At 36.4% G+C, this 19,260-nt stretch overlaps 1 protein-coding gene across 1 annotated transcript in view; it reads left to right on the top strand.

Annotated features, from left to right (window-relative positions):
* Positions 1 to 6,765: 6,765 nt before the first annotated feature.
* Positions 6,766 to 19,260, top strand: part of AHR (aryl hydrocarbon receptor) — a 37,843-nt gene continuing 25,348 nt past the window's right edge. Inside the window, exons 1-2 of the mRNA XM_011362803.2 lie at positions 6,766 to 7,448; positions 18,170 to 18,357. Coding sequence (XP_011361105.1) covers positions 7,384 to 7,448; positions 18,170 to 18,357 — 253 coding nt within the window. The 5' untranslated portion in view covers positions 6,766 to 7,383. The remainder of the gene's footprint in view (positions 7,449 to 18,169; positions 18,358 to 19,260) is intronic.

Genomic DNA, 19,260 nt, shown 5'->3' with positions numbered 1-19,260 from the left:
GATGCATTATATAAAGCCTTACATAAGTCAGGGACTATATGCAAGAAAGTGAATCTAGAAGAAATTTCGAATTTCTATTATAAGAACATGCGAAAAATATTTGTACATTATTAGAAACTATTAGCATTTTAGTATATTTGATTGGTGAATATAACAAAATGAATAATTTGTGGTAAGCATAAACCAGCTAAATTCTTGAAATGCACAACTACACATATATTCCTTAGTCCACAGATGCTACAAAATGGAGGTTTGGACTTTTAAATTTGTTCTCAACTTGGGGAAGGGCAGAAATTTCATTTGAGTCTTCTTTTACTTATCTCCCATCTGTTTCCTGGAATGTCAGGGGTTAGAGCAAGTTCTAAAACTTTATCTTATACAAGAGCTGGGTGATTAATATATTAGTCCTAGCCTCACCTCTACTGAAACAGTTACTAGGCTTCAGATAATTATTTTACCTCTGAATTTTAAACTTGAGGGTAAATGTTTGTTTTTACTCTTATTTTTCTCCTTTATTATAAAATTTGTCAATGTATGGAAAAATTGAAATAATACAACAAATACCTCGATACCTTTCACAATTGTCCATATATTTGTGTATGTGTGTATATAGTATGTATAAATATATTTGCTAGGCCATTTTTAAGTTCCAGACACAGTAAGTAAATATGAAAAATACACTTAAATGTTGCCACATGCATTTCCTGAGAATAAAGATCTTTTTGTACATGACCACAGTATAACTATCATCCCTAAATATTCTGATACCCAGGCCATTTCTACATCAACTAAGTATCTTTGGAAGGAAACCCTAGGCATCCATCAGTATGTTTTAAAGTTCCCAGGTGATTACAATGTACAACAGACATTGAGAACCACTGTCTACAGATCGATTACAGTCAAGTTAAACATTTTCAATACAGTTTTTGTTTCTTAATATGAATAACAATGTGCTAGCCTTTAAAGGTTAACAGATCTATATTATAGATTTTAAGTATTTCCTTAAGTTTTTATCACATTTATGTAATTTTCTTATTAAATATTTCTTAAGTATAAATGTATTTAATCTTTACTTCAGTTTCTTCTACATCATGATTTAAAATGCATAAAATATGTATTGTTATGTAGATCCCAAATATATGTCTCTAAAGCTAATTGGCTTCTAATAAAAATTTTATACATAGATATCTTGTTCAATAATATGTTTAATGAATCATTTTATCTTAGAAGGTGAAATATAAAGCTTCTTCATAACATTTCTCATAATCAGATTTCACATTCATAAGAATAAAAGGTCTAGCAAGCAAAAATCAAAATCTGAACCTAATTCATGTTAATATTTTGACAGATTATGTTCTCTCCTCATGTGTTAGAAATCTTGATATTTCTTGCAACAAAGCATTATCCCTAAGTACAGAAAAACAATTTCAACTGATAACAAATTATTCTTATACTTTATTGTAGTTCCCTTGTCAATGTTACAGTTAGCATTAGCCTGAAAGGCATTTCTAAAGTTCTTCAACACCTATTAACTATTTTTTGGGGCTTTGACTATGACATTGTCGTAGAATATCCAAGGAGTAAAAGAGGCATTAAGCATGTAGAAATCACCCTTAGAGATGTACATCTATTCTCTAGGATTAGAGTCAAAGCAAGTGACGTACATAAGCTGGTTATTTTTAAGAAATTAATCAAACAAGTTCAGTGAGATAAATTACATATTTTTCTCTCAAAGTCACAAGACCTGAACTCTAGGCAATGATGAGCAGGCCACTTTATTTCTCTGGGCCTTAGGTGTTTCATCTGTTAAATGAAAGGTTTAGTTATGCTAAAGATTCCCAGACTTTCCCAGTTCATGGCACTCTTAGTGTTTCAGTAATTTTTCATGGTGTCACATGCTAAAAACAAACAAAAAAACCCCTAACATTTCCATTCATTAACTAGGTATGTCCAAACTTATTATGTATGTACTTTCTACCAATTTAGTAGCCATTTTAAAAAATAATGCACATATTATTTTTTTTTAAATTTATTTCCCTCTTAATAGGATGTGCACATCTATCGGGCACTTTACACCTTCTCGAACCTTGGAATCAGACTGGAAACCATTACCTTCATTTCCTGTTTCACAGTCACTTCCCCATGGTCATGATCCTTGTGTTTTATAACAGCAACTTAGAAAGACTCAGACTCATGAAGGTATTATGTCATCAAAAGGAATGAATATGATTAATGTTGAAGTTCTGAACTACCTGAATGGTATGCATGGTGTCCAACTGACGTCACTGAATTGGCTTTGAAAATTTCAAATACCATATGATGATGCCCCTTTGAATTTGTTGCAGTGCATTTGGGGTGCCTCATAAACAGTTTGCAAAGCACAGGTATGCTCTCTAAAATATTTGATAGAACTATAATGTTTGAACTAAGATGTAAAAGCAGAATGAGTGTAATAGATCATTCTGAGGGCCTGGGGTAAGTTGCTGCAGGATTGAAGAGGAGATAAAAATTTTGATAAATATTTTATCTGCATGGAATGCTCTTTCCTCCCCCACCTCACCTACAAAATGCCTTTGAAAACCATGATCTATAATGGTGATATTAGGAGTAGAAAGTGATAGTTTCTAGAAAGTGGCAACTCATTTTTTTAAATGGGACTATATTACAAAGACTAATTTTATTGACATACTAAGCAAAAATGTTAATGAAAGTTAGTGGTATCACTATTAAAATGAATTCTAAAAATCTTAATATTCTATTTTAATTTTGGTTATACAAAGATCTATTACTTAAAAATACTGGAATATAATGACGCATGATATGATTTCTGGATAATGAAAATAATCCTGAAATCAAAACAGAAAGGAAGGGTGTAGAAGTAGTACAAAATAAGATAGTGATTGTATCACATAACTAAAAATCTTTAAAAGAGAGGATTAAAAAGAAACACAAAATTGATTCATGGGATTCCATACGTTTAGCATACCCTTTTCCCAAAAAGGGGATTTAAGCTACAGAATCAATAAATTGCGTTTTGATATGCATTTTTCACTCTTATAAATTCCAATGATAGGGGGTGGCTCCATAGTGCAGTGGTTAGCATGTCTGCTTTACATGCAGAAAGTCCTGGGTTCGGGGCCCCCCTAATGAGCCAGGCCCCCCTAGTGCAGTGGGAGTGCCAGACCCCGGGGGTGCCAGGCCCCGGGTGCACAACGAGAGTGCGTGGGAGGAGACACCCCACCTTCAGAGATCCAATTCTCAAGGGAAGCCGGCAACAACCGTAGGTCAGGGGTGGAAGTTGGGTGGGGAAGAATTAAAGAGGGGAAAAAAATTCCAAAGATAGAAGGGCATTATTTGTTTACACTTTATACCTTCTAGGTAGAATATAGAGATGAAGGAAGAAAAGAGAAAGTAAGACAGAGACGGTTGACTCTGTGCCCCTGGTATCGCTCATCCATAACTGCAAACTCCCCTGTATGTACTGTCTTCTTTGGGAAGTTGCTCCATCTTTTGCCTTAAACTGAAAAGTGGCTGTCTCTGAGACTATCATTTTCCTAAGGGTTCTCTCAAATTTTGCCTAATTATTTTCTCTCATCACATATCCAGCATACAGTGTTGATGTCTACCTAGTTCCCTGTTGCCACTTCCCAGAGCACTTTTACTTATAGTCCTGTAGAATTAAAATATAAAACAAAACCATCAACCACAAAGCATACCTATTCCTTTGTAGCTCATGCTGTAATAACCTCCTCATCACATCTCTTTCATCTTTTGATCCTACATTACCAGCCTACTACATCTCACCCACCATCCTCCTTTTCTCCAGCTCTGTAGAACAGCGCTCCTCAAACTTTATGTACATTTGAATCACCTGAGAGATCTTAAATTTAGACTCTGACTCAGTAAGGACACCCAGAGATTCTGCATTTCTTATAACTCCCATGAGAAGCTATGGACCACTTTGGAAAGTAAAGCACTAGAGGAGCTATTTCTGCTATTATCTCATCTACTATAATCCTAATTCCCTGTTTCTGCTTTGGTACTTATTCTCTCCTGTTTTTAATATCTATGGTTTCTTTACCTCCTTGTCTTACACAGTCAATCTCAAACTCCCCTTGCTCTCAAAAGCAATGGAAAAAAAAAAAAATCCTAATTTAACTCTTTACTCCCCCCTAGCTACCATCCTAGGTTTCTCTCTTTAACAGCCAAGCATTTCAGAAAAGAAATGATCTGTTTGCCAATGTCATTTCATCTCCAATTCAGTACCCACTTCAAATGGACTTGCAGGTGCACTAGCCCACCAACATAGTATTCACAAGTCACCAATGACCTAAAAAAGCCATGTTCAGTTCTCATCTTATTTGAACCTCTCAACGGCATTCAATACTGTTAACCACTCCTGACATTTCCCCACCTTTTCTTCCATAACATGATAGTCTTCTTATTCTTCTGTTACCATTATAGCAACTCTTTACAGTCAGTTTTACAGGAATACCATCTATCTAGGTATTAGATATTACATATTGAAGTTCTGTGGGGGCCCTTTCCTTTTCTAGTATATATTCACACCCTTAAAATCTCCATGCTCTTGTTCACCTAAATGCAAAGGACTTCTGAAGTTATGTCTCCAGTTTATCTTCTTTAAGTTACAAATCTGTATATTCTGCAGTCTACTTGACATCTTAGGTGTCTAAAATGTACCTCAAACATAAGGGATCCAAAGAGAAATTAATAATTAATAATTAATTTCCCATCAGTACATGTCATCATTATGTAGCCAGATACATAGTCCAGAAAACTATTATGTTTTTGACACACACTCTTCCCTCATTGTCATATATCCACTCCATCTTCCAAAGCCTCCCAAATATCTATGGAACCTATTCAGTTTTCTTCATCTTCACAATCTCCTCCACCCTAGTGTCAATAATTATCTCTTGGCTGAGCTACTGCAAATGGTCTCCTAAGGAGTATTACTTGCATGCATTCTACTCTGTTGCTCCCTCATTAATCTGTTCTACACCCTGCAGATATGATATTTTTGAAACACAAATTTGATCATTTGTGCCTGTCTCCCCCGATCATACAGAACTTCTTTTGGTCCCTCATGCCTGCCAGGCTCCTTCCACTAAAAGGACATTCCTTATACTATTTCATTGGCTTGGAATGCTCTTCCCCTTCTGTCCCCTAGGTTAGCCTACTTTATCCTTTAGACTTCAACTTTTTTTTTTTTTTTGGAAAATCCTACCTTTGCCTCAATGATTAGGTCAGATTTATCACCTAGAAAATCATACTGAATCTTGTACTTCTCCATTACATTATTCCCTGAGAGCATGGTAAATTTCTGTTTTTGTTCACCATTGTCTCCCCAGTACAGCACGATTCTTGGCATGTAGGAGGTATCCCCAAAACATCTCTTGATTGAATTAATGTGTAGAGGGTGCAATATCAGTTGAGGAATCCTTAATAGCATGGCATTTGAGTTGGGCACACTCTGCCATTATTGAAGAATAAAATGGAGGGAGATGAATTAAGGATATTGCAAAGAACAGAATTTAATAGTATTTGCTGGAAAATTTAGATACGAATGATAAGGGAATTGAAGATGATTCATAGGTTGATCTGGAGAATGGTTGAGCCAATGAAAAAGTTTCAGCTAAAGAAAATGGTGGGTTTAATTTATTGGTGCACTGAATATGCAGTAACAAATTTACCACGTAGAAATGGCTTGAAGACATTTTAAAATGTAGGAATGGGTGTGGTGTGAGATGTCATCCAGATATCAATCTGAATGCCCTGCTCCTGACAAGCAAATATACTCTTGTGTTCACTATCTTGGTTAATAGCACAGGAGTCAGAAATCTTAGAGCCATTTCAAATTGTTCATTCTTCCCCTATTTCCTTATCCTTTTCAATGATCTATATTCTTTTTTCTCCAACCCACTGCCACTTCCTTAGACTTACACTTGGATTATTTCAACAACTCCATAACTGCTCTCCCTGCGTCCATTCTTGATCTCCTGTAATCCCGTTTGCACCTTCCTCCCAGTGACTTTTCCAAGACACCAGAATGTCACTTTCCTGTTAAACATCTTTAAAAGGTTTTCATTGCCTACGGAATAAAATCTAGACTCTTTATCAAGGCTTTATGATATGATCCTAAAATTCCTGAACTTCACTTCCAGCTCCTCTGTCCAACCATCTCAGACTACTTATCCCCAAAAGCCTCCTGCTTCCCTTCTTCCTTGCTTCCTTTCTTTCAACCTAATTGAAATCTGACTGTAGAATAACAAAGTTATTCCCTCTAGGGAAAAGATATTGTCTTGTACAGAGACGAAACAAAACAGCCAAGGAAACTCCTAGCTTTCAAATTCTAACTCAGTCGAAGTCTTCCCCTCTAGGAAAATTTAGTCCTACTAGTTATCTGCCAGCTTACTGTAATTCTTAGCCAAAGGTTAGCTGAGTCACTGTCTCCAAAGGTGAAGTTATTCTCACTATTTGATGCATATGTCCTTTAGATAGTTTAAGCTACAAAGAGTTTAGATACACGTAATTTGTTGTCACACCTCTTCCCAGGCTGGAAGTGTGGCCATAAAAATGCTCCCCTTGACCTCAAGAAGATGGCTACTGGGGGGGGCGTCGTTACGTCTTACGTCATTACGCGTCGGGAAGGTGGGGCCCTCAAGGGAGCTGGTAAGGGCGGGGCAGAGTAGGCAGGGGCGGGGCTACAAGGGGCTGGGCGGGACCTGAGAGGGGTCGGGGGCGCTTCTGCAATTCAGCCGGTGCGCACGGCGGCGGGAGGGTCCACTTGACGCTCCGTCCCAAGAGCGTGCCCGGAATCACAGGCTCAGACCAGGGGTAGCTACGAAGCCGAGAGGGGGCTGGTGACACCGGAGTGGCGGCCGGAGCCCGAGCTCCACAGGCGGGAAGCACCCAGGATTGGGGAAGCCCCGGGAGCAGCACGGCGGCGCCTCCCTTACCCAAGGGGCCGCGGTGACGGTCACGGGGCGCGGCGCCACACTGCACGACCCAGGCCGGGATTCCAAACAGACGGCCCAGGCTCCTCCTCCACCCGGGCTGCCTCACCTGCGGGCAGCGCCGCACCGCCTCGGCGGGTATAGACGGCACCTGCCCTGCCTCGCACACGGGTCTCCGCCCGTCACCGCCCCCGGCGCCAGGCCGGGGCAGCGCACCTGGACGCGTGGGGCTGTGGGAGCCGAGGCTTGGAGGGCGCGGCGACTTCCCACCGCCCGGGGAGGACGCAGGTGAAGCGGGTGCGGCTTCGTGGAACCCGGCGCTGGCCGCTGCCGTCGTTCCAGCTGCAACCAGGTCCCTGAGACAGGCGCGGACGGCCCGGGGAGGAGCTGCCGGCAGCTGGGCACCATGAACGGCAGCGGTGCCAACATCACCTACGCCAGTCGCAAGCGGCGGAAGCCGGTGCAGAAAACGTGAGTGTCCGGAGCGCGTCCTCGGCGCGGGGGCTGGGCGCTCAGGCTCGCGGGTGCGGGAGGCGGCCCCACCCCGCCCCCAAATCCCCGCGGTCTGGGGATTAGGTCCCATTCCCAACACAGTCAGTGGAATTGAGATTTGGGGGCGGGTCGAGAGACCCAGGCCTTGGATTTTTTTCATTTAAATTATTGCATTTTAAAAACTGCGCTCGCATATCCAGCGCACAAGCACCCGTTCACACTCCCACCCATTTGTAGCTGTTTTCTGTGGTCCTAATTTGTTGACAGCTCTGGGTTGCCCGGTGGGGCTGGTGAATTAGTTATCATAAACCCTTCTTGAAATCCCCTTCCACTTTTAATATCCTCTTCGGTTAGGTTAGAGGACGGTTATAATTCTCATTCCTGGTAGGGCCAGGTGTTTAAAGCACGTGCCACTGCAAGTAAGGGGCTGAGTGCCTCTGAAGGTATTTTTTGGTCTAGTGCAACTGGCTTTCTGTTGCGCTCTTATTTACTTATTTGGCAATAATTTCGTAGTGCTCAACTTGACCGTATCCGTAAAGTGTAGAGAGATGGTAGCAGATATGAGTGAGTGTAGTAGGCAAGGTGCAGTGGGAGATTTGATTTTTCAGCTACTTTTTGGGGGGAGTTTATCACTTCTGCGGTGGTTTTAGCGTCTGTAAAGTAAGAGATTTGGAACTGGAATTAGTGACACAGACATTTTCATTCTTGGTATCTTTCTCTAATTCCCTTTTCCCCCTACTTCGGAGTTTGTCAATTCTAATTGAGCGATTACAAACAGATTTTTTTGTTTGTTTTGGTAGGATATTTGTGTGAGATTGCAAGTACTTCAAAATAATTTTTTTTTTTTAAGAAAAACAAATCCGTGCTTGAGACAGATTTACTTTTGTGAGTTGGTTGTATTCATTTGTTTATTCCTTATTATAACTGAGTTAATTTACTTCGCATTTTTCAAATTTTCATAAACAATTTTAAGAACACATTAAAGATTTACTCAGAGCAAATCAGAACTGTGCATTTTGCTGAAAACTTAGGTCACTAACCCAAACCAGAAAAATAACAGTTTAAGATTTATTTAAAACCACTAACTCGTTTCAAAGTTTCATTATTCTGGAGTTTTAATTTCCTTTTAGAATTTTGATCTGAAGATAATAGTTCTTCAGATCTAGACTTGGCATTAACAGAGAACATTCATCTATAAATTGACTAATTAAAATTTGGAAGTCTTATTCTGCAGTGTGGCTGACATTAGGAATACACTGCCGAGTTAGCAATTTTCTGTTTTGGCAGTTCTGTGACATTGATTTACAAACTTGCAAAAGTAGAGTATTTTCTTATATAAAAATGTATTTATCTGATTTGACTTTGTCCTTGATGGTTAAAATCGAGAGGCATTCCAAATGGCTGTTCTGCATATTTATTAATTTAATAGTACACTTAGCATAATTTATAATAGAGGTATCATGGATTTTATGTGTATAGTCAGAAAACTTGAAGGTATCCCTAATGGATTTTTAAATTATCGAGTTTCTGTCAGTGTGTTACAAAAGGACCTAGATGACTTAAAAAAATAAATAAATAAATGCCTTATTTTTGCATTCATTATAAAGTTTAACATTTTGGGCTTCTAGATTACATTTTATTAAGATCTTTCCTCTTAAACACATTACATTTTTGTTTTATTAATGTAAGCTGTAACTTTTTTTATTTTATCTTAATATTTTAATATACTTTCTAACACTTTAATATGTTGTATTTAATAATTTCTTGTAATACAATGTTACTAAAGCATTTTCCACATTACCTTTAGTTAGTATAGATGTTTATCATATCTTTATTTAGCACCAGCATTGCCTTTAATCATGTAAATGCCTTAAAATGTAACTTTATTGCTCCAGAAGTAAAGCCTAGTGCTGGCATTTACAGAATCACATGAAATGTTTATAAATTACTTTTACCTGGATGAAAAATGGTTAGCTTTATAATGCAGTTAATCTAAGTTCATTTTAGGAATATGGCCATTAAATCTAATATTAAGGTTAATACAGATTTTTTTTAATTACTAGTTTGTAGCTAATGGGGTCTAAAATATGCCAACATTGTCAGAAAAATACATCTTGTGTATGTCGAAAATGCTATTGAAATTTGACTTCAACATCTTAAGTGAAAGCCATTTTATTTTACTTGAAGAGGAAATACGTTATAGCATAATTACAGAACTGTTGATAAAACAGCCATTGAAATACACAGTTCCATAAAATTTTGGAATCAATTAAGTAACATAATTTTAACCTGAAGCTCTTCCAGTCAATCCTCAATTGAATTAATTAAATAAGATAAACTCCCTCTAGTGGCAAATGTAACATTGAAAATTATCTTTTATTACATCTTAAATGTGGTACATTTAATCTTTCTAAAATGTGTTGTACAAAGTAAACGCTCAGTAAATGTATTCTTCCTCTTAGGAGTAATGAAAGAAAGTTAAAGGATCTGAAGCAACCTTACATCCGATTCATGTTCCTTGCTACCGTCAAGAAGACATTTTAAAAGATAACCTTAGGAATCAATTCTACTACAAGTTTTCTTAAAATGTAGTTCCATACTGAAGAACCTTGCTCAAAACAAAACAAAACAAAATGTATATATTTTCTACTTAAATCTTGTTCTTGTTTTATTTTCTTTGGAGATGATAGCATTTTTGTCCATTTGTTTAGTTGTCTCATGCAAATAGTTGAAAAGTGTACTATTAAGTAGAATCTTTTTCTCTAGTGATAACTTTGGATATATTTTTGTATTTTTGAAGTTGTATTAATATAGAAAAAGTTTTAGTGGTACTTCAGTTACCATATTTCTAGAAACTTAGTACTGAATGTTGGCAAATAATAGCTGTGAATAAATGACTTCTGCACTTAAAAATGATATCAGTAGTGGTGGTGGTGATCAGCCAGCCGTCATGAAACATCAGAACTGGAAATAACTTCTGAGACTTAGCTAATCCTTTTCATTTTGTTACATATTAATAATGTTAATATAATGTAAAAGCATTGTCTTCTTGTTATTTTTGCTAAGTTGCTATTTAAATCTCAGGAACCTCATTTATATAACACCTATTGAGTAGAATAAAATTATACAACGTTTTACTGAAAATGTTATATATAAATGTTGTATAATACAATTTCCCAAATATCTTCTAAAATAGAAGGATAGGTCTTTTCATTTACAAAACTATTACTCCACCATTTTTTTTTTCAAATAGCTTTATTTGGATAGCTTATACATAGTGACTGTAGAAGCTCTTACATATTAAGATTATGTAAGTGAAAATGTGTAGTTATCAGTAACATTTATAAAAAATAAATGGCAAAAAAGAGGAAACAGTGAGCTATCAATTGAAAGAGCACTAGGTCTGAACTAAAAGACAAGGTCTAGTTTCCTTGCTTTTGTAGGTCTGGGCAGATTCTTGAACAATATAGGGCAGTGAACACCTATGCTGACACTCTCACAACTGAATTTAGCAGAACAAAAGAATTGTATAAATTGCAACTACTGCTAAAGATATAATGAAACAAAAATGTAAGTTCTATTTTTTTAAAAAAAATCTTAGCTTACATTATCCCAGAACAATCAATTCTCCTGTGAAACAGTAAGAGGCAGTATATGATTACGTTCTCAATTACTTGTATGGCGGAAATATGCTGTTTCACTGGTGAATAAACTTACATAGTACATGCTTGTTGATGTGTATAGTTAAGACAGTTACTTAGAAGTAAATACCATGCAGATCTTTAACAGCAGTACTTTTTACTTTCACACTTCTTCAAAATTGATTTCTTTCTGCATAGTGGTTTAACATAACAAAAAAGACTTTATTAGTATTATGGTACAATCATACACTGTGCTTTGCATACATCATTTATTTCATCTTTCTAATAGTACTATGAAAAGTTAATAGTATTTCAGTTTTATAGACAAGGACCTGAGGTTTAAATTCAGAATCATCAGATAGAAAATGAAAAAGCTGAGTTTGAATATCAGATCCCAGGCTTTCTTACCAACCTCACAATACTGTCCAGGTGAATATGTTCAGCAGTGCCTATGGTACATCCATATCCCAGGTATTTCCTTGCTGTCCACTGTTTGTTCTCAAATAGGCAATGTTCCAAGATAAATTATTTGCCGTTTTCCCATACATGATTTCCATGCTTAATCTCCATATTTGCATTCATGCCCTTTCCTCTAAGTCTGTTCCTGCTTTCTCATTGATTTGCTCTCTACCTTTCCTCCTTTGAAACATGAAATTTTAATGGCTGCATAGTACTCCATTCTGGTAGTCTTCCATAATTTATTTAACTTTTAGGGGCAAATTCTGTTATTTCCAACCTTTTAATATTTTAACTAGTTTTTTCAGAGAATACACTTAAGACGTGAATTTCTATGCAAATTTTTAGTTATTTCCTTAGGAAAAGTTCCTATACATGGAATTTTGGGGTACAAAGTTATGTATACTTTTAAGATTGAGCCAAATAGTATGCTCTGAGACATAGCATAGTGTCACATTGCTCTGCAGTAAGTTTACATTACTATTGGTAGCCTGTCTTTGCATTTTTTGCTTAAAAATATTAATTTGACAATTGCCTTTCATAGGCAAAAATGATGGAGTAGGTAACTGAACTTGTTGGAATTGTGGGTGTGAAGTAGTTGTGTGGTATTTGCAGATTTTTTACTTTATTTGCTTTATGTAATATTTTTTAGTCATTTTTACTTTGCTCCTTTTTACTTTGCTCCTTTAAAAAGTATTTCTATTAAATAATACATGCACATTAAAAAAGTCAATAAAATGTATATAATGCTGTCTTCAGTTTAGCATTTAGGGATCTGTTGCTGTTTGATTGTGATAGTTAAGGTAATTAGTGCTATTTCATCTCTCCTATTCCTTTCTCCATCTTCTCAATATTATAATATCACAATTTTAAATTAAATTCACTTTGTGTTTCATCATTTTTTAACTATGAATACTGTTTTCTGCTGAGCTAATACACTATGATTATACTTTCCTGTTCTTATTGATTTCTCTTTTCCATCCTCATATTTGTTTGCATCTGGATTTAGCTGTCTCTTACGTTTTATTGAAGACAGACTTTGTGTTTCTATCTCTTGTTTCCCTTGTTTGGCATGATTTTCTGGAACAGAATGGTATGGTACTTGAAAGAAAAGCTGTGTACTCTGACATTATGAAATCGGAAGTGACTTACCTGTCTTTAAGACCCGATTTAGACACCACATCTCCATGAGACCTTCCCTCATTACCTGTACATGAGCTTCTACTTTCCTGAACTCTTGGCATCACTTTATAGCACTTGTGTTATTGAGCAATACATTATGTTTGATTTTGTCTTGTTATAGAATGTATCTCCTCCTAGTAGGAAATAGAAGCTTTTTAAAGATAGGACTATCTTTTATTTGTCTTTAAATCTATCAGAGCTTCCTCGTACCGTGCACATGGTATATATTTGACCACTACTTAAGACTTTTCTGCTAATGTTTCAGTGATTTTTGATATAGAAGATACATTTTATGTGGGTTTAAAGAGAAATACTAAGAAAAAGTGTATATTCATACAAGAGTAAAAAGGGAATGTTATTAATGATTTTTTTTCAGAGTTATGGAAGTAACTGTGATTTCTAGGATATATTTCATGTTCCAAGTTTTCACTATTAGAGTCTCATGCGAGAGACTACGTGCCATTTGTGCCTCATCACCACTCCTTAGGTAAAAAGGAGGGAAAGGGAATGACCCAGCGCTACTGTAGAGGAGCAGCAGGAGAGTGGCCATTGGATGGATGACTCATTAAAAGTGACATCCAGCCAGAATTCTTAGAAGTTATTGTAAATGTTTTTTGCCTCATATGGGGAAGTAAAATATCTCGCTATATTCAGCCTCACAATGAAATTTAATGTTATTTGTGCCACAGATCACCTTTTCAATATTATATTATGTACTTATGACTAAACATTCAACATTTATATTTAGAGATAAGTACATACTAAAGCTGTGGGGAGGAAATAAGGAATGGGTGGGTTTAAAGTAGGGCTTAATTGGTATGGTAGAGAGATTTATTAAGGAATACTTCAATTTTGAAGCTACTGGATGGAGAATAGTATCATAATAGATGCAGAGAAGTGGGTGCCTAAGTTCTGGGAAATATGAATGAGAGGAGATCCAGGGCTGGGAATAAAGATAAACAAATTATTGGCTTGTAGACAGAAGCAGTGGGAGTGGATTAAATCATCCAGAGGAAAAAGCTAATAGAGCATATTTGGGACTGTCACAGGTAATCTATTGTTCGACAGTGTCGCTTTAATCCCATAGGATGACTAAAGCTGTATCTTTGCATGTTGTTTGAGGTTTTAGGATAAATGTCATGTCAAACACTGGGCACAAGCGATGAGCCTAACAGACATTTTAGACTGGGATATTAAAAATTAAGGCTTTACAGATCACATTCAGACCGGCATTGGACGTGCCGCTGGGCCTGTCGCCACCAGAACTCCCAGCGCGCAGGGCTCCAAACACTCAGGCAGGGCATGCAATGCAGCTGGAGTCATGATTTCACAACGGTCTTGATTACAGGTTGGGACAAGATTTTCGAGGTTAAGGTTTAAAAAATAATAAGTTTTTCCTTTACCTGATCAACATCTTCCAGTTTCTCTATTTTAGGAGATGTCTGAACTCCAGATCTCCCCAATCCAATCTTACTGGGACATTTATTTATATTTCAGATGTAGCTTTTTATTTAAATAGTTGCTTGGCAGTATCGTTTTGGCATAGATTTAAAGACAAAAAAGCACTGGCGTAACCCAAGTCAAGTGTAATTGACATAAATTGATGTAAATTGATATAAACTGATCTATTTTTAATTATTTTGTGTATCTTCAGTATGTTTGAATAAGTATGAAATATTGTTACAAAAAATGTCTGATGGTTTCTCACAAAATCAGTGAAAAAGTATAGTAGTGTTGAATTTATTACTGCAGCTTTAACAACATTGGGTTTGAAATGTCAAATCCGGTGAGTGCTTCTCAGTCCTGACTTTAATTCCTCTGTGCATTTGACTTTGTTTTGTAAACTCCAAAATGATCCACCCTGATTCTTTTTCTGTCTGTCCAACCATTCCTCCTCTGACATCTTTCCCAGTGCCTCTTCCTTAACCTTGCACTTAAATGTTGATGTCAGTGAGGTGTGTCCTCAAGTCTCTTTTCTCTTTAGTTTACCTTCTACTAGGAATTATAGTTGTGACTCTAAGCTGCAAACCGCAGTCATTCTCAACCTCTTCTCACTCAACGTTTTCTTCTCCCTTACTTACTAAACCTCGTTGGTCAGCAAGTCAGTTTAATTCAGTGGACATTTGAGTCCAGCTATGTTCTCAGTTTTGTAATAGGCACAAAATGCTCTATTTAAATAGCTCAAGCTAGTCCTTACTCTATTATTACTGCCTTTGGTCAGGCTTCTATCATATCTTTTCTGGACATTTCTGATCAGCAGACATTAATCGAAAGTTCACTCTGTATCAAGTACTATGCTGAGCAGTGGGGATATAAAAGTGATTAACTTTTCATAGTAATAAGAGCAACAAACAAGTATATGCAATATACGTTACATAACACTTGACTTAGGAAATTTGATCTCATGCTCAATATTCCATAATGTGCATAATAATATGTTAGAGCTATGAACAGTTTTGCATTGTATAAAAGAAGCAGTCTCATCTAGTGTAGGTTCGAACACTGCAATGAGCCAGCACAAAATAGGCAGCAATACTACATGGAAGAATACCCTTAAGACTTTTTCTCATACTGTAGTTATTTCTCCCTGTGTCGTATCAGCTTGTCTTGTTTCTGTTAGTGTTACTTTCCTCTCTCCAGTGTTTTATAATCATTATTGGAAAGCTACCAGGAGTGCAGGACTGGATTTCATTTTTAATTTATGGGAAATGTTATCTGCACAGAATATTCCTTAATGGAATGGTTGTGTAGGACATTTGCATAAGATGCATTAGGTACAGAAGTAGTGCTGGAGGAAATCCATTCATTGTGAGTAGGTCAGAGAAGGCTTTACAAAAGTGATCTGATTGAGCAGGGCTTTATAGCCAGTGAGGTGGAACAGGGGAGAGGAATATGAGAAGGCACCAAAGTACACATTGGTGACTGGAAGTAATTTCTTAGCTCTGGAGTATAATGGACGACAAGGAAGGCTCTGGCTGTGGAGGCAGTAAGGCCAGAGAAATAAATAGATAGGCGCCATAGAAAGATCAAGAAGCGTTTTGTTTGCTGGGCTAAGGAACATGGACTATGTGGAGCTGCTGAAAGGTTTGAATCAAGGAGTGACTTAGATTTACATTTTACATTCAAGAAGTGCTTTTCAGTGAGATCTACTCTGTATTTTGTCCTTGCCATCACCAGAGTCAGCTACAGTAAAACACAAGACTTGTCATGTAAACTCCAGTAAAAAGCTTAGGATGACTTCAAAGTCCAATTTGATACTGTTTTTATGGGGAAACTTGCTATGTCCTCTGCCTTGAATATATATATATATTTTTTTTCATCAGACACCCACATGGCTTACTCCTTTGTTGTATTCATGTCTGCTGAAACATCCCATTAGAGAGACCTTCCCTGGCCATCAAACCCAGCATCCCTGTCACTCCTTAGTTTCTTTTCTTGCTTTATTTTTCTTCTTAACACTTACCAGCCTAAAAAGTTATATATTTATGTATGTATGTATCCTCCCACTTTAATGTAAGATTCATGAGATCAGGAGCTTTAGTGCGTTTTGTTCACTGCTCAGTGTTGCGTGCTCGGCACATGGTGGGTGGTCAGTATTTGTTGAGAGAACATAGCCCCAACCAGCCTCCCCCTTCTTTCTCTCGTACCCTTTGCTTCACACTTCAGACAGAGGACTTCTCTCAAATCACCATTTCTCAGTCACGTCTCCTGAAATCCCATTCCTCTTTCAAGATCCATCTCAGACATCACCTTTTCTGTAAAAAATCTTTTTCAAGCAATTGGTTGCTCCCTGTATTTAGCTCCCACAGCACTTTCAGATATGTACAAGAGAGTTTTCCTGGACTGCACAGGACATAATAGGTGCAAATATTTGTGTTAGCAAGTGATTAGTCAGAGAATTATTCACTTAAGTAGACATGTATTGTAGGTAAAAGTTGAAGTACAGTTGATTAATTGGTGAAATGCAGTAATTGGGTGTGACTTGAATTTGATTATAAAGGGAATACGATTCGGGGAATAGCTAGAGAAACAGTTAACAATTTTTATTAAGTAATTAATTATGTAAATAGTCTGGAGATAGTGTTTACTGACTTATTTTGTATGTATGCCATTTTACCAGTTCATTATTTTTTGTAGAAATAACATGGACTGTAATAGAAAAAATAGAATAGGCAAGTTGTGAAGAAATTGCTTGTTAGAGAGAGTTTGAAAACATGTTAAAATTTCATATTTACTTTATCATTTTTTTGCAGGAAGTACTGCGCCACATATAACATTGAAAACAAATTACCTAGAAATTCTTTGATGGAATCCAATTAATTGCTATATACTCAAGCCAATTTCTTCTACTTTTTAAAGATACTGTAATTTGAACTGTCAAAAATATTTTTGTCTTCTCAATAAAACTGGAAAAAAGTGTTCATTATAAGAATACCCTGGATAATTATTTTTCTGGCTAATGGAAAGATACAGAGGCATGATCTAAAAATTACTTTGGTTTTTGAATATCTTCTCTATATTTCAGCATGGGTGTCTGATCTGTAAATTCACTTTAAACAATGAGTCTCTGCTGTGAAGTCCTACTATGTGAAGTAGTACAATTTCTCATTTCTGAACTCAAGTTCTGCTCCTAACCATAACTGTCTTTTCTCTCAGAAGGAAATCATACTAAATGTTGGCATTTCATTGAGTTATCTAATTGAGGCACAAACTATGAATGCTAATGACTAGAACTACTGACCAGTCATAAAAGCAAAATTTGCCAGTAATCATGGATAACATATAATATTTGTCACTTAACAAATACAAATAACTAATGTCAAAATTCTTCTTGTTTTAACGTTGGAGGACCCCATTAGATGGCACTAGGTCTGTCTGGAGGTGACAGAGGGCTTTGAGAAGTTGTCACTGACAGGACAAAAGTGTTAAATACAGGAAGCTGGGAATGACGATGATAAGCTTTTTTTTAGGGTCACTCTCATTTATCTACTATATAAATGATGCCAAAATGCTTCTTGTTGAAGATAGCAAAGGAAGCATAATTTTCACACAATACATCACAGATTTTGTTTCCCTTTTCCTTAACAGTGGCAGCGTTGGGGGCTGGGGGATCCTACCTAGTAGATTTGTCAATTGGGAATCACTATACCACAGATGTGAAGTATGCCATATATAAGCTGTACTCAAGTATTTTCCTCTCATGGGTTCATAAGCTTTTAATAAAACATTGTGAAGAATATTCTTCATTCCCTTGTTTTGCTTGATTAAGACATGAAAGGAGCATTTCGAAAGGACTTATATAAACTTAAAGTAGATTTTAGATGTTTTATTAGTGAAATATTTGAGGAGATGCTATAATGCAGTAGACATTTTTGCTTTATATATTCTAAGGTATTTTATGGCATTTTGTTTGCTTTTCAGCATCAAGCCAATCCCGGCTGAAGGAGTCAAGTCTAATCCTTCTAAGCGACATAGAGACCGACTTAATACAGAGCTGGACCGTTTGGCCAGCCTGCTGCCTTTTCCACAAGATATCATTAATAAGCTGGACAAACTTTCTGTTCTTAGGCTGAGTGTCAGTTACCTAAGAGCCAAGAGCTTCTTTGATGGTAAGACAGAAGGGTTTAATTTTTCTATAATCACTTATGAAATACGTTGAATATGGCTGTTTCTCCTTCTGTGTAAAACTGCAAAAATTAGCTGTACGTGAAAAAGTTTTGTTTATTGCTGTATAGTAAAACTTAAAAATTTATAGTAAAACTTAAGTTTTAAAATATTAAAACTTAATATTTCCAGAAATCAGTTTTCCAGATTCATTCATCAAACAGATGCTGCCACTAAGTGATATGTGGTGTCATTCTTTAAAAATCATTTGGAAGTTATGCTCATATTTATGTCATTTTTTAGTTCTTCCAGTTCAGCTTTTTAAAGTATCTCTTTTTTTTTATGGAAAGAATAAAATACATGGTAACTGCTATGATATATTTTTGCCAGATTTCTTTCAATATATTTTGTAGATATGCCATTTTATTTATCCTTTCATAATTATGTATACTTCTGCTTTATATTAACTGTATGTTTACTCCATGAAATTGTAATTTAAAGTTTTCTTTACCACCAGAAAGAGCATTTTGTTACAGGAGTCAGAAGAATTGGATTTCAGTCTCCATTGTGCCACTGACAGACTATTTAACATTAACCAAACCAGTTAGCATCCCCTTCAGTCAGCTATAAAGTTTGGGATTTGAGCTAGATATTTGTTAACTTTTAATCGTACAGTATTTTCCTAGCAGAAAGCATTTTAAATGGAAGCTTTTATTTGAGGATGTCTCTCATGTAAAATAATTTCTTGATTTCTCTTTTTATCTGTTTATATGTCAAAAAATAGATTTTTTTTAAGGTAATGTTCAGTGTTAAGTATGTTGTGTTATTTTACAAACAGTAGTAAGGAATAAAATCCCAATGGCCTATGTCAGTGCTTACAGATCACGTAGGGATCTTGTTAAGATGAA

This window comes from Pteropus vampyrus, unplaced genomic scaffold (genome assembly GCF_000151845.1).
Source record: "Pteropus vampyrus isolate Shadow unplaced genomic scaffold, Pvam_2.0 Scaffold4, whole genome shotgun sequence".
NCBI classification, from domain to species: domain Eukaryota; kingdom Metazoa; phylum Chordata; class Mammalia; order Chiroptera; family Pteropodidae; genus Pteropus; species Pteropus vampyrus.
This window is presented reverse-complemented; position numbering and strand designations above follow the sequence as displayed.